Here is a 13,273-nt window from a genome sequence, read left to right as displayed (position 1 = left end):
CACACCTCTAAATGTGTTGTTATCTTTGCGGCGGTGAAGTGGTGAGTGTTCACCGCCACAAAAGGTCATTATATAAAATCTAAGCGAATTTCCTCTTGTTTCTTTTTCTTTTCTCCCTTTGTTTCATTTCCCCCAGCTTGATACTCCCTCTCTATTCTCAGTGAGTTTGCTGCCACCCTTCCCAAGCCATGCCGTCACCACCTCGCCGAGGAGGTAAGTCTCTCAATCCTCCATCTATCTCCATCTCTATCTTTGTTTGTGTGTGTGTGTGTCTCTCTCTCTCTCTCCCTCTCTTTTCTCTCTCGTCGTTCGTTTTTCCCACTTTCTATTTTGTCCTAATTCTCTCTCCGGTCCTAACCCTTAATCTCTCTCTCGGTTCTATCGCCGTATGTAGGGATCTCGACCGGAGTGTAGACGAGGGGCTACTGCTCAATAAATGGCTCAATGTTCTTCAAATTTTTTTGCTCCCGTTTTAGGTATATGTATTTCAAGCATGCCATCTAAGCATACTAGCATAGTGCTAATATTGCCATCTCTATTTGTTTTGGTTTCGTAGATTTGGAGTTCCTATGTGTTTGGGTAAATTCAATTTTTTTGGGATATTCTCCATGATTGCATCATTTAATTATAAGTGTGATCTTAGGAGAAGTTTTTGGCGTTGAGTTACTTTAGATGTTTTTAGCTCTACCCATCTGAAAATCTAGTGTTTTTCCTTCCAGGTCTTCTAGATTGGTTTGCATTTTTGCAGAGTTACTTCAAATTTCTCAAACCATTGTTGTATGAATGAGTGTTGGGTTCATAGGGTTGGGAAATATGGGCTCCAGAATGGTGAATAATCTAATAAAGACAGGCTACAAAGTGGTCGTTCATGACATGTAATGTTTTTTTTTTTTTTTTTTTTTTTTTTTTTTTTTTTTTTTTTTGTTTTAGTGCTTCATGTCTTGCCAGAAAAAAAGTAGTCAGATTTCAATTGATTATTTCATTTGTTTTACATTTCCAAACGAGAATGATTCAATCAGTGCAAACTAAATTGATTTTGTATATGTGGAGCCCAATGAACTTGTAGTTCATAGCAGTAAAGCCCTTTCAAGTGTGATATTAGTTAACTTGGGATATTTGATTGTTTTAAGAAACTGTAATGTCTTAAAGAAGTTCTTTGACATGGGAGTTTCCACAAAAGAAACACCTTTGAAGTTACTTTACAGACAAATGACTTATTCAAATTGAAGAAAACAATTGGACTTGGTCCCAAGGTAAAACTTTTTCAGTTGTTTGCACTTTTCTAACGTGAAACACTATATTATTGTTACTGTCTTTAATGGTACAAATATGTCAAACTCAGATATGGAACAGATTGCGGTAGGGGTAGCTGTCGTGGCCTTTGGTTTGGTTTTTATACACATGGAGACTTTCTTCCCTTAGGGAGGTATTGCTTAGTACATCAAAAGTTATTTTTTCTTTTCTCCCATTATACACAACTTAGAAATATCATTCAATCTTTGTTTCTTTCGTTGACCATGGTGTCCAGCCTAGATTACTTTGTTGTGTTTGACTAGCATTAGGATTAGGGCTGAGCACCGGAGGTATGACTTTGTCGGAGGTCGAATTCGACCTCCGACTCCGACTCCGAGACGCACAGAATCGGCTCCGACTCCGACTTCGACTTCTCAAAGCAGAGTCGGAGTGGAGTCGGATTTTTTGATTTTTTTTTTTTTTTGATCTTTTTTAACTTCATATTTGACCCATTTTTAAAAAAAAAAAAAAAAATTTGTAGACTTTCAAATTTCAATTTTCTCAACATTACAATCTAAACCAATTAAAATTTTGATTACAAAAAATACAAGTTATACAAATAAATAAAACAAGTAACATACTAACATGCATTCAAAAATTAAAAAGAAAGTCCTATTTAGAATAAATCAGCGTGGCAGATTGTGAAGAAAAAAGGTGATAGTTGCCCTTGGCGCAGATGGTTGTGGAAGGTTTTAGTGCCAAAAGAAATGTCATTTTTCTATTGGAGCCTCCATATCCTGATATCCACATGAATCCAACTAAACACTAATCACTACAATAAACATCCACAGACCACACCTACCATCCATCATCCACACCCATTATAATAATATTTACTTACCACTACTACAATAACATGCATTCAAAAATTAAAAAGAAAGTCCTATTTTTACATGTACTCCCATCAATGCCATCATCCATATCCTGATATCCACATCATTCTAACAACAAAAGAAATCCAAAATGTTCCAAGAGCCAACCAAAATAAATGTTCCCAACAACATTTAAATGTAAAATTAGGAACTTCCAAATGCACCAAAATAAAATAAATTATAAATTTACAAATTAAAATATTCTAAATGCCCAATAAATGAACCAAAATATATTAAATGTTACAAAGTATAAACTTGCAAATGTTCCAACTTCCAACTTTTAAGTTGTGCCTGGAAAAAAAAAATGAAAATATTAGTAAGGAAAACAACCCAACTTTAATATCATATGAAAAATAAATTTAAACAAACATAAAAAGCATGTATATTACATCTTATTAGGAAGATGCAACCAGTTTTGCATAGTTCTAATATTCACAAAAAGCCTATTAGGAGGAATGTTCCCAACCAGTTTTGCATAGTTGTAAAATAAATGTTCCCAACCAGTTTAGCTTCTTTGAACTAAGGTCTCAGGAATTTAAATAAATATGGATCTATGGTATAAACAAAGTAAAAGTAGATAGCAGAGTTGTCTTTGAAAAGTAAACAGAATTCAGCATGAAGCATTTAGTATTTTGGATAGTAACTCAAACCTCAAAGGCTCAATATGTCAAATTGTCAATCATCTTCACGAAGTAAGTTGGCCATACCAATGATTAATTCTACATTAAGATATTAAAGTATATGAGGTTAGTATCACAAAATGTCAAAATCAACATATATAACAACTTAAAAAAATCTCTAAATACATTACCTGAGTCTAACTTATAACTCTCCGTATCATCAATGGCATCCGTATAATTTTGACTTATATTAGTATTAGTTATTAATATATCAAGTACATTAGTGTATTACTAATATTTCGTATACGGTGCCTTATTTTTAATATTAGTTTTACTAATACTTATATTAGTATTAGTTATTATTAATACTATATATTATACTAAATTACTAATAGTGATATTAATACTATATATAGTTATAGTGATTTAGTATAACTATATTAGTATAAATTATAGTGATTTAGTATATACGATAAGTTATAACTATAGTCTATATTAGTATTAGTATTAGTTATAGTGATTACCATAATTATATATTAGTATTTGCTATAGTGATTTTAATTTAGTATAACTATATAATAGTATTAATATAAATATTATACTAACTATATCACTGATAGTATTAGTATACTAATGTCTAATACTAGTATATCACTATAGTTAATAGTATCATGTAGTAATATAACTATATTAGTATTAGTTATAGTGATTTAAATTTTAGTATAACTATATTAGTATAAGTTATAGTGATTTAGTATAGTTATAATACTATAAGTTATAACTATCGTCTATATTAGTATTAGTATTAGTATTAGTTATAGTGATTAGCATAATTATATATTAGTATTTGCTATAGTGAGTTTAATTTAGTATAACTATATAATAGTATTAGTATAAATATTATACTAACTATATCACTGATAGTATTAGTATACTAATATTATTATTTTTTAATATTATTATTATTTTGAAGTTTGAAAAAATTAAATTATTTATTAAATTTTATATAAAAATTTAAAAATATTATGATATTAAAATAAAATGAGATAAAATACTTTTATTATTCAGACCAAAATTTTCGGTTAATAGATTTCTAGGCTATCAGATCATAGAGACGTGACCGATTCCATCCACCTGTCTTCTTTTGTTTGTTACTCCAATCAATCGAAATGAAAAATGATAATTGTGTCGAAAGTACAGTTATGTACGTACGATCGAGCTTCTTGGTTGGTGTACCGAATTCTCGTCGCTTTGAATGGTAGGCTATTGATTTTCATGACCCCTTTCCTAACAGTACCATTCACTAGGAGAGAGGAGAAGTCAGATAAATGCAAGGAAGACTGGTCGTAACCATGATGATCAATATTATTACATTTCCAGTAGTACTTCAACAAATTATGGGAAGTTGAATTTAGGAAATGGGGCAATGGATTAAGGAAGAAGGACTATTTATATGGTGAATGTTAATGAAAATGGCAATGAAGTTGAGTTTTATTTTTCCCACATGATATAAAGCAGCGGTACTGTGTAACCAAGGGGCCGGAAAAACTATCATTTGCCTTTCAATAGTACTACAAGAATACATGATCATGTTGATCCAAGCGTACTAATTAACATGAGGAACAGATAGTACTAAATCTTAAAAGGGTTAAAACCCATGCATGTAAATCGATCGGCCAGTTCCTTGGGGATCACTAACTGCCGATAGATCGAAGGTAAATGATCTAGTTGGTTCTTTGGCAGTCCGTCGATCACTTGGCATGAAATTAATTATCTCAAGGGGCAAAACGTATGGCCGGCCCAGATTCTACTGATAAATTATATTATGGGGTCAAACCTAATTTCGTTTTCAAAGTCGATCGAAGTATATATTCATTTTCTTAATCAAACCATTAGCTATATGGTGGAGAGGATGGGACAAGAAATTACGTATGTATGTGCTAATGGGCAAACAGACTTTTCTTCGTGTCTTTAGTGGAGAGAATGGAAAAACCATTAGGAATCCTTCCCACCCAGAAAAGTCTTGCAATATTAACAGTACTATTAATATATTAAATTAATTGCTCCATTTTAGGTCATGTTGGTTTCTTGTCAAACTCCTTTTACGACTTAATGATCATATGATGTTAAACCCTTTTCAACAACCCTAGCTTTGGGTATGGCATGCACCACCAACAAGCTAGAATGATTATTAATTTATTGAATTTTATTTGGACCAAAAAATATGTAATTAATGCAGTTGAGACTTGAGAGGCAAGGTGGAAATAGCTAGCTAGCCCATTGATATATGTTATTTTTGTTAGTATTGATACTAATTATTAAGGTTAATTATATAATTAATGTCATGCAAGGGACCACTCCACCACAATATGATGTGGAGGATCCTATCATCCCACCATGTAAGCATCATTTCATGTGTAAAACAACTGTGGAATATATATATATATATATGGGACAGTTCATGCCTTCACGGATTGGTATAGTACTACTTGATCAGGCTCTAATCACTATTCCGGTACGTACATTTTGTAACCAAGACGAATATGCCATACATACATACTTATATATATGTGTATGCATGTATCATGTGTACATGTATTTGCATTTTAATTTGGACTTATTTTAGACAGTACGTCAACTAATGTACGTACGTAGTTCAATAAAGTCAAGGACATGATATATGATAGTGATAATTACATGAATTACTATTGATCAAGCCGCCCATGATCATATGATCATGATAATAAATTAATTATAATTATGCATGAAAAAGGAATATGATAGAAAGATTTAAAACCCATTTTAGAAGGACTCTTGGAAATGAAATTATAAGATAAACATTAATATTAGTGAGGAACCTTCCTTGTGCACGCGTTTGACATTGTCATGCATGATCAACCACCATGCCTTGTGGAACACCTAACCCGGACATTTTTTTATGTCGATTAAATTTCTTCTAATTGAAGCAAGGATTTTGACATCTCAACCATCCAAATTTTGTTGCTAATCCCTTCTCTATTTCTTCCACTTTCTTGATCTTCTTTCTCTTACTTAGGTTTCCTCCTCCCCCAAGGTACCACTGCGACCTAGGAGGTCATGTTTCTTCTTCCCTTTTTCCCTACAAATTTGCTGTCATGGCTATGTAATAGGCATCAATTTTGGTGGGGGTGTATCCACGTAAGTAGGTAGATTGGCAGCTCTTGATCATCTGGCAAATTTGAACATGAACAAGCTCGGTTTATCGGAAGCGTGATTGAGATCATGATCGAACATGTTGATTGTTTCATCGTTCATCATCAGCCATCTTCACGTAAGGGTAAGAAAAAGGAGCAAACTCATGGGATGTTGGAACGGCTCAATCAAATCAAATCGCCCAAGGGATTTGGGTCCTTTAATCTGATTGAGCCGTGCCAATATCATAAGTTTATGCTCCGGTCTTTAATATCCTTGGGACAAACCTAGCTCATATTTACATTGATTTTTATTTTATGGATCATATATATATATATATATATACAACTTTAGTGCAGGATTGTTGATTTTTTCGATAACTCTCCGATGGTATCATGTTTAGAATGCAATTCAGAGGAAACTGGGTCGATCTACTGGCCTCTAGCTAGAACGGGTCCCATGAGTTTATGAGATCTTCAGTGTCATTATATATATAGTTTAGCATGATCTGCAGGAAATATATATATATATATATATATATATATATATATATATATATATAACACGTTTTCAGAACTTAAGACTTCTGAAAGTAGGGCATGCAAATGATTTACTGATAAAGGAAACTAGTGCAATGATGGTCCTTTTGTCTCCCCCATTCCCCAAGTTTTTGCATGTACGTACGAAAAAGAATTCCATGCATATAGATCAAAAGTTTACTTTGTTGACACAGAAGAATTGGAAAATAGTGTATTTGCCTCTAAAAAATTCACTCTTACTTGAAGACATTGCTTCAGATCAGAAACATCACAATCACGATAACAACTGCACGAAACACTCCACATATATGACATTGGGTTTTTTTTTTTTTTTTTTTTTTTTCCCATTTTGTACATGAGAAACCTGAAACTATGATCCTAATTTCTTTTCTTACGTACCCTAGTATATATGGTTTACTATGCTTCTTATTGTCTTTCCACTCTGTTTGGTTGCATATATGAGAAAAAGAGATCAGTAAGTGGCTCATCCTGTCATGGAAGATGATGATACTGCTTTGGGACCGTAAAACTTAATAGGTGGGGGTGGTTGAGATTCAGTACTTCAGTTCATTAGACAGTGTAGTACCATGCATATATGGTGTCAAGAAAGTAATCTAGCTAGCTTCTTTCCGACAATAAATATCTGTATGTTGGAAGTTTTAGATCAACCCTGATCAAAACTGAGTATCCAAGAGCTGAGTCCTTTTTGTCGTACCGTGTGTGCAATGTGCATTCCAATATAGATTATTTTTGGAAAGTCCGCTTTAGTTTCTTTATACGCACTAACCATTGAATTTCTGTGTATCAAAAGCAAGGAGTTTTATGCGTATCTTATTTCTGTGTGTATGCATCTTCACTTTGTTCAGCTGCAGCGTCTCCGGATAAAACTAAGTCTAGGAATATATATGTTTCTTCTTATAATAATATTGATTCTTGAAATTAGTTTTGTAAGTGGCCGTTTTGGCACTTGGTTTTGGGTTTTATTGAGGTTCTTACGTGACTCTCAAGATGATGTTTGAGTTTATTACAACTGCATGCAGTACTAGTTCTTCGATAAAGTGTGCTTTTTTAATCTGTCCAGTAATGAACTGATGATCTCTAAGAACATCAAGAATTAAAACTACTTCTAATCTTGCTAATTGTTTTAGTTTATGCTTCAACAAGAGTAGTGGAAGAATTCTTCCTCAAAATTCAACATATGATTGGAAGAACTCAGCTAGCTCCGGTGCCGGCCTTCATGTTCAAATACTTGCTGTATAATTTCACTGGCCTGTATTCTACATCACTGCACTAATTAGTTCTTATTGGCTAAAGAATGAAAAGATTATCTGAGCCACAATAAAGGAAACTGATGGAAAAGAATATATATATATATATCAAATAAGAGTTTGAATAGCGAATGCTCAAGGACCAGAGACAGCTATGAGCTAGCGAACCAAATTGCTGCACTATTTCGTAATATTTCTCACTTGTTACAGCGAACCTTCAAATTTCCGTAAACCAACCTGTATGTTGTGCCCGCTTTATAGAGTTCTGTTACGTATGAGCACTATTACGTATTTTTTACACGCTCTACTTATTAGTCAAAATAGTTATTTTATATGAAAAAAATGACATAACCATTTATATTAGTAGAATGTGTAAAGAAATATACAAAAATGACTGTATATATTATTTTTGTTTCAGAAATAACGGATTGTTTCGAAATATCCTCCTTTCCATGAGATGGGAAAAGCCAAAAAATATCCATTAGTGCAGCTGATCGTAGACCTTTCGATGCCCGTCTTAAAAAAGGGGCTGTTTTCAAGAATAATTCGACGAAAACAATTTGTTTTTGAGAAAACGAAAATATTTCTAAAATGGATTTTAGAACTATTTTTGTGTTTTTGAAATTTAAAAGCACAATAAAGTGAAAATAAAATAAAATAAAATAAAATAACGGGTTCCAAGATATCAATTCTCTCAAATGTGGGCAGGAGTTGAATGGTTAGTGAAGTCCATGTTCAACAATTTTATTTTTTTGGTAAGTCAGTCCACGTTTCAACAATTGACATGTCAATAGAGAATAGTGAGTCCAGAGAAATGTGAAAGAAACTGAACAATCAACTGTAAAAAGGAAAACAAATACATCTCCCATAATACACCTACCAAACAGCTGAAGGCCCCAGGGGCAGTGTTCACCTGTGGTCTAGAATCTAGAGCGTCCGCCTCTTGCAAGTGAAACAGAATATTAATTTTTGGGCAAAAAAAACAGTGCTATTGTTGCCCCCATACGGATATTAATGCTCCAGACGAGCTGTGGTATATGACATCACAAGATAAACAGTACTATAGACATGGAGACTGCAGTGTACCGAGCCTTCTTTGTTGCCTTCTCCAATCAAGCTTGAAAAGTCACGTCCAATTTCCCCTCCGCAATATATTCCTGCCAATGGAACCCCCGGAAAGTTCTCCGTGAATGGAGTGCTATCAACGCTGGGGCGTCCGAAGAAAGATTCACCACGACCAGAACATGAGAAAATAAACCCTCCAAAAACTTCCCTATTTGCAATATTAACACCAACAGCCCTGGGGCGGCGGCCATTGCTGGAATTTGCATCTACCTTCAGACGTTTGAGGTTTGAAGAGGCATCGCTGCATGTGGACAATGCAGTAGTGGGATCTGAATGGTAGAACTGAAAGTAATCACCAGTTCTGATGTTAATACCATTGACATAAAGGTACTCTTCGTCTGCGCTGTTGACAAACAAACAAACAAAAAAAAAACCCTTCTTTGTTATTATGAAACAAAAGGACTGCAACAAAGAACTAGTTAACTTTAACTAAAATAAGAATGATGTAGCAGCACAAGAAAATTCACTTGAGTTGTTCCGAACAGTTACCCTATAACTCCATGGAATGCCAAGGATGTTATTGACCTTGGTTTCTCAGACCCAACACAGCATTTTCTTCGTTTTGTAACCCCAATGTACAGATCAGGACTCTCAATACGATTTTCCAACTGTAACATATTCATTTTAAATTTCACTTCATAAGAACCAACAGCATAGAAAGGGGCTAGAGAAATAGATACAAGGCATGTTTCTACATTCATTCTATGTGACATGGTAGAATCAAATCTATAGGAAGCAGCATTAAGATTTAACCACAAATTCACTTTTAGAAAGCAACAGTCTACCTCATCATTGATATTATCTAGAATTCTTTGGCCATCAAGAACCTCACGGTGTCCTTCCCTAAGTTCCCTTCTAGCAGTAAGCCAAGTAGTACGATCAGAGCAGTTCTCTTTAACAGAAGCTGCCTTGTGTATGGGACCTACTGCTGATACACCACTTGACAATGCAATATGGAATTGAATATTACCTATAATTCACACCAAACCGAAAAAAGAAAAAATGATAAGAAAATGAAAATCCTTAAAAGTCAAGCAAAAAGGAAGTTAGAATTTTAGTGCGAATCACGAATAATTAGGTAAAGCAACACATCAATAAATACCAACGGACTCGTCTCTATCCATCGCAAATACTAGAGCTACAGCATCTGATAAGTATTTTGTACTCCCACAGACATTTCTAGATTCATTCCCACTTTTGTATAGAAAGCGGCCTCTCTCATCACCCACAATGACGGTTTCCACTGGCAGAGCATAATCTGCAATATGTGATTCATAAGCGACTTAAACCAATCAAGCACAAGCTAGCTATATATTAGCTTATCACAAGGCACTGCCTGTAATAAATAAAACTTCCAAGGACCAGAGGAAGCCTTCTGTGCCTACGTTTTTTCAGAAACCAAACAGTGACTTTATTTCTCTTTTTTGCTCATAGGAGGTAAAAAAAATAGACATCAATACTCACCCAAAGCATCAATAACGGGTTTCATGTCAGCAAGCCCTTCCTACAACATCACCCACACCACACGTTAGATTTGCAACAAAGGATGAACTCCTCCAGAGACAATAGAAGAGCGAGCAAGCAAGTAAAAGAGCACTAACTTACTCCAAACATTATAATCCCAACTGGGGATGTGGAACCTGAAACAGAAGCTGTGTAATCCTTAATATCCATCACAAACTTGTCAACCATTGCCACTCGTGGTTCCTGACATCAGTGAAAAAGTTCTTAAAGTCAACGTCCTTAAATAATTCAAACAGCTCAAGAACTCATTACAAATAAAACACTTTACTAAAAACTAAGAAAAGACCAAAAGTACATTACAAGCCAATACTTCTTAAAGTAATCTGAAACACATGCCTGTTCACTTTCTCAATTTGATCCCAAAGATGAACATATTCTCATTGTCTTACACAACATTGCCACATCATCTGTTATGGAACCTCACTAAGACAAGGCCCTTTAAACTGCTCCTAGGGAGTATGATGCAGGACAACACAATATTGAGAAGAAACTTGAGAGTGAGAAGAAGCCAAGAAGGAGCAAGAGAGAAGAGAGAAAAGAAGCAAGAAAACTACGGGGGAGAAAGAAAAAATCCAGAGGAAGAAATCAATATGCCATCAAAATATGCTAATTCATCAAAGTTTCTAACAGTACTAGAAAATTATGTTTAAATGTACCAGAACCTAACCCCAACCCAAGTGACACCCATTAAAATAAGACAACAGCCCAAAATAACAGTCTGAAAAGTAAAATAAATAAATTGCAAACTGATATATAAAGTCCAATCAAAATCCAGTTCCTTTGCGAAGAGTGGGGCCATCCTCTGATGTCGACTCCAAACATATGCGCAATTTGTGTCTAATGCTCCCGTCAAAGTAAAACCCAAATACGTGACCCCACCCGCCAAAACCGTGTTATCAAGTTGTAATAGCCCAATCGTACATTATGAAATGGAATAACTTGTGTAGAATGTGTAAACTATAGACAGTCATAGATGCTAAGTCCCACGTTGACTACTAACTAGGTGTAACTAAACTTTACAAGTGATTCTAGGAAGCTTAAAAATTGACTAGACCTTTACAATTTATAGTGCAGATATGGCTAATGCTTTCACTGAGTTGTTACATATGGTATTAGAACCACGTAGTAAGGCCATCCATGCAATACTGGAGCACTGTGTGACATGACCTTGACAAGAGCATCAAGGATTTAAGAGAGAATGTGTGAAATACCCTAGTTCCACATTGGGAAAAGGAATATAACTCACATAGAATGGAAACTTGTAAAGGTAGTTTTATAGATGCTAATTCTCATATTGGCTACTTACTAGGTGAAGCTGAACTGTTTAAGTGATTCTAGGAATATTCAAATTTTGACTAGCCCTCTGGAGTTGTAGCGTAGACGTGGCCTGCATTATCTCTGAGTCACTACACATGTAATTCAGGGGAAATTTTAGTGCGAAATGGAATCTAGAATGCTCGATCCTACAGCTCATCCCAAGCTTGTCCTTTGACTGATAGGCTGCACCCTAGGTACCCTTTCCACATCATTTATGATGTCCATTTGAGATACATTCATTATATCAACATAATAACAAATATTTCCACAATAAAACCCTTATTAAAGAAAAATCGGCATTGAGGTTTCAGAGAAGAATTTGTCACCTTTACCGATCGTAAAAGTGGGATAGCATCAACTTTTAATCCAGGTACACACCCAACAGTCAAAACAATGCCATTATTTTCGTCTTCCGCGGGTACATAGCCAATTTCATCATCTGAATCACCACCAATATCTCCCCACTTGACCTACATTTAAAGTTTTTCTTTTGTTTTAATCTTTAAAATGACAGTTTACAAATAAAAAAAGTAAATAAAAAAAGAAACCTCTCTAAATTCATTGGTAAGAGCATCCCTTCCAATTATTCCACTAGCCGTAGAAATAATAAAAGGCATACGCGACCCCAATTTTTTTGTTATCTGGATTATAAAAGATTAACAACACAAAGAGTTAGAGTTAGAGAAACAATAATGAGAAAGAAAATACAATAAGTGATAAAGATATTGCTGAAGCTGAGAATTCATACAAGCCGAAAAGCATCAATCAAGCTGAATCCACTGCCAATGCTTGCGATAGCAAAATGCGGCCGAATGGGCTCGGAGAGCACCTTCTCAAGAACCTCTTCTACAGCAATCTGTCATTTCCAACATAAAATTAAAAAATGCCAGGTAAATTAAAATCAAAAGAGCAATTTCCAAAATCTTCTAGTATCAAATTAGTCACAAATTAAGCTGGCACAAAAGAAAATTTAATTATCTCTAGTTGAATCACTTGTAGCTTCATGTAAATAATCTCAAACCAAATTTCCAATTCAATCACTTTCAGCTTATTTTATCCTAATATCGCCCATTTCAAGCAGATAATTTCAAAGACTCCGTTTTTATAAAACAATTTTAATTTACAAGTAAATGAATTTAAAAATCCATGAATATTAAATTTCCTATCACATAAGGAAGCAAATGGGAAGGTTTAGGAAAAAGGTTTAAAGAAAGTGCTAGAAATGAAGAATGATGACTTTACTCGGGGAGAGGGGTTGAGAGAGAGAGCAGAGGCGAGCTTAGGGCGAGAGAGGAGGATGCGATTGCAGAGGTGGTTCCAGGATTTGCTAACGCACGCCGCCGATGCGAAGGATAAGGCCGGTAGCCTGGAGAGAATGTTGTGGAGAAGGTCGTCGTTGATCGGGGTGAGCACCGTAAACGGCTTTTTGGGTTCGCTGTTGGTCTTTGGCGATGACAATGGCTTCCCCTCCTCCATTGCTTAATCGCTTTGCTTGCTTCGCGCAAACTGCTTTGGTTCTCCGAAGCACATAACGTGCGTTTCAG

The 13,273-nt window shown here is 34.8% G+C and overlaps 1 protein-coding gene across 1 annotated transcript; it reads right to left on the bottom strand.

Annotated features, from left to right (window-relative positions):
• Nucleotides 1-8,479: 8,479 nt before the first annotated feature.
• LOC121235257 (F-box/LRR-repeat protein At5g63520-like) lies at nucleotides 8,480-13,273 on the bottom strand. Its single transcript, XM_041131585.1, has 10 exons — nucleotides 12,972-13,273; nucleotides 12,478-12,585; nucleotides 12,278-12,370; nucleotides 12,056-12,199; nucleotides 10,494-10,595; nucleotides 10,353-10,392; nucleotides 9,991-10,146; nucleotides 9,674-9,858; nucleotides 9,378-9,496; nucleotides 8,480-9,231 (listed from the first exon to the last, which is right to left on the bottom strand). The coding sequence occupies exons 1-10, from the start codon at nucleotides 13,203-13,205 to the stop codon at nucleotides 8,775-8,777; spliced, it is 1,638 nt and encodes a 545-aa protein (XP_040987519.1). The 5' UTR covers nucleotides 13,206-13,273; the 3' UTR covers nucleotides 8,480-8,774.

This window comes from Juglans microcarpa x Juglans regia, chromosome 6D (genome assembly GCF_004785595.1).
Source record: "Juglans microcarpa x Juglans regia isolate MS1-56 chromosome 6D, Jm3101_v1.0, whole genome shotgun sequence".
Lineage (NCBI taxonomy): Eukaryota > Viridiplantae > Streptophyta > Magnoliopsida > Fagales > Juglandaceae > Juglans > Juglans microcarpa x Juglans regia.
Note: the sequence above shows the minus strand (reverse complement) of the source record. Positions and strands in the feature narration are given on the sequence as shown.

Excerpts from the sequence above, each read along its gene's own strand:
- LOC121235257 (XM_041131585.1), bottom strand. The coding sequence starts at position 13,205 with ATGGAGGAGGGGAAGCCATTGTCATCGCCAAAGACCAACAGCGAACCC. Across the intron at positions 12,371-12,477 it reads TGATTGATGCTTTTCGGCTT|ATAACAAAAAAATTGGGGTC; the intron begins GTATGAATTCTC and ends TTTATAATCCAG. Across the intron at positions 10,147-10,352 it reads ACCCGTTATTGATGCTTTGG|ATTATGCTCTGCCAGTGGAA; the intron begins GTGAGTATTGAT and ends CACATATTGCAG.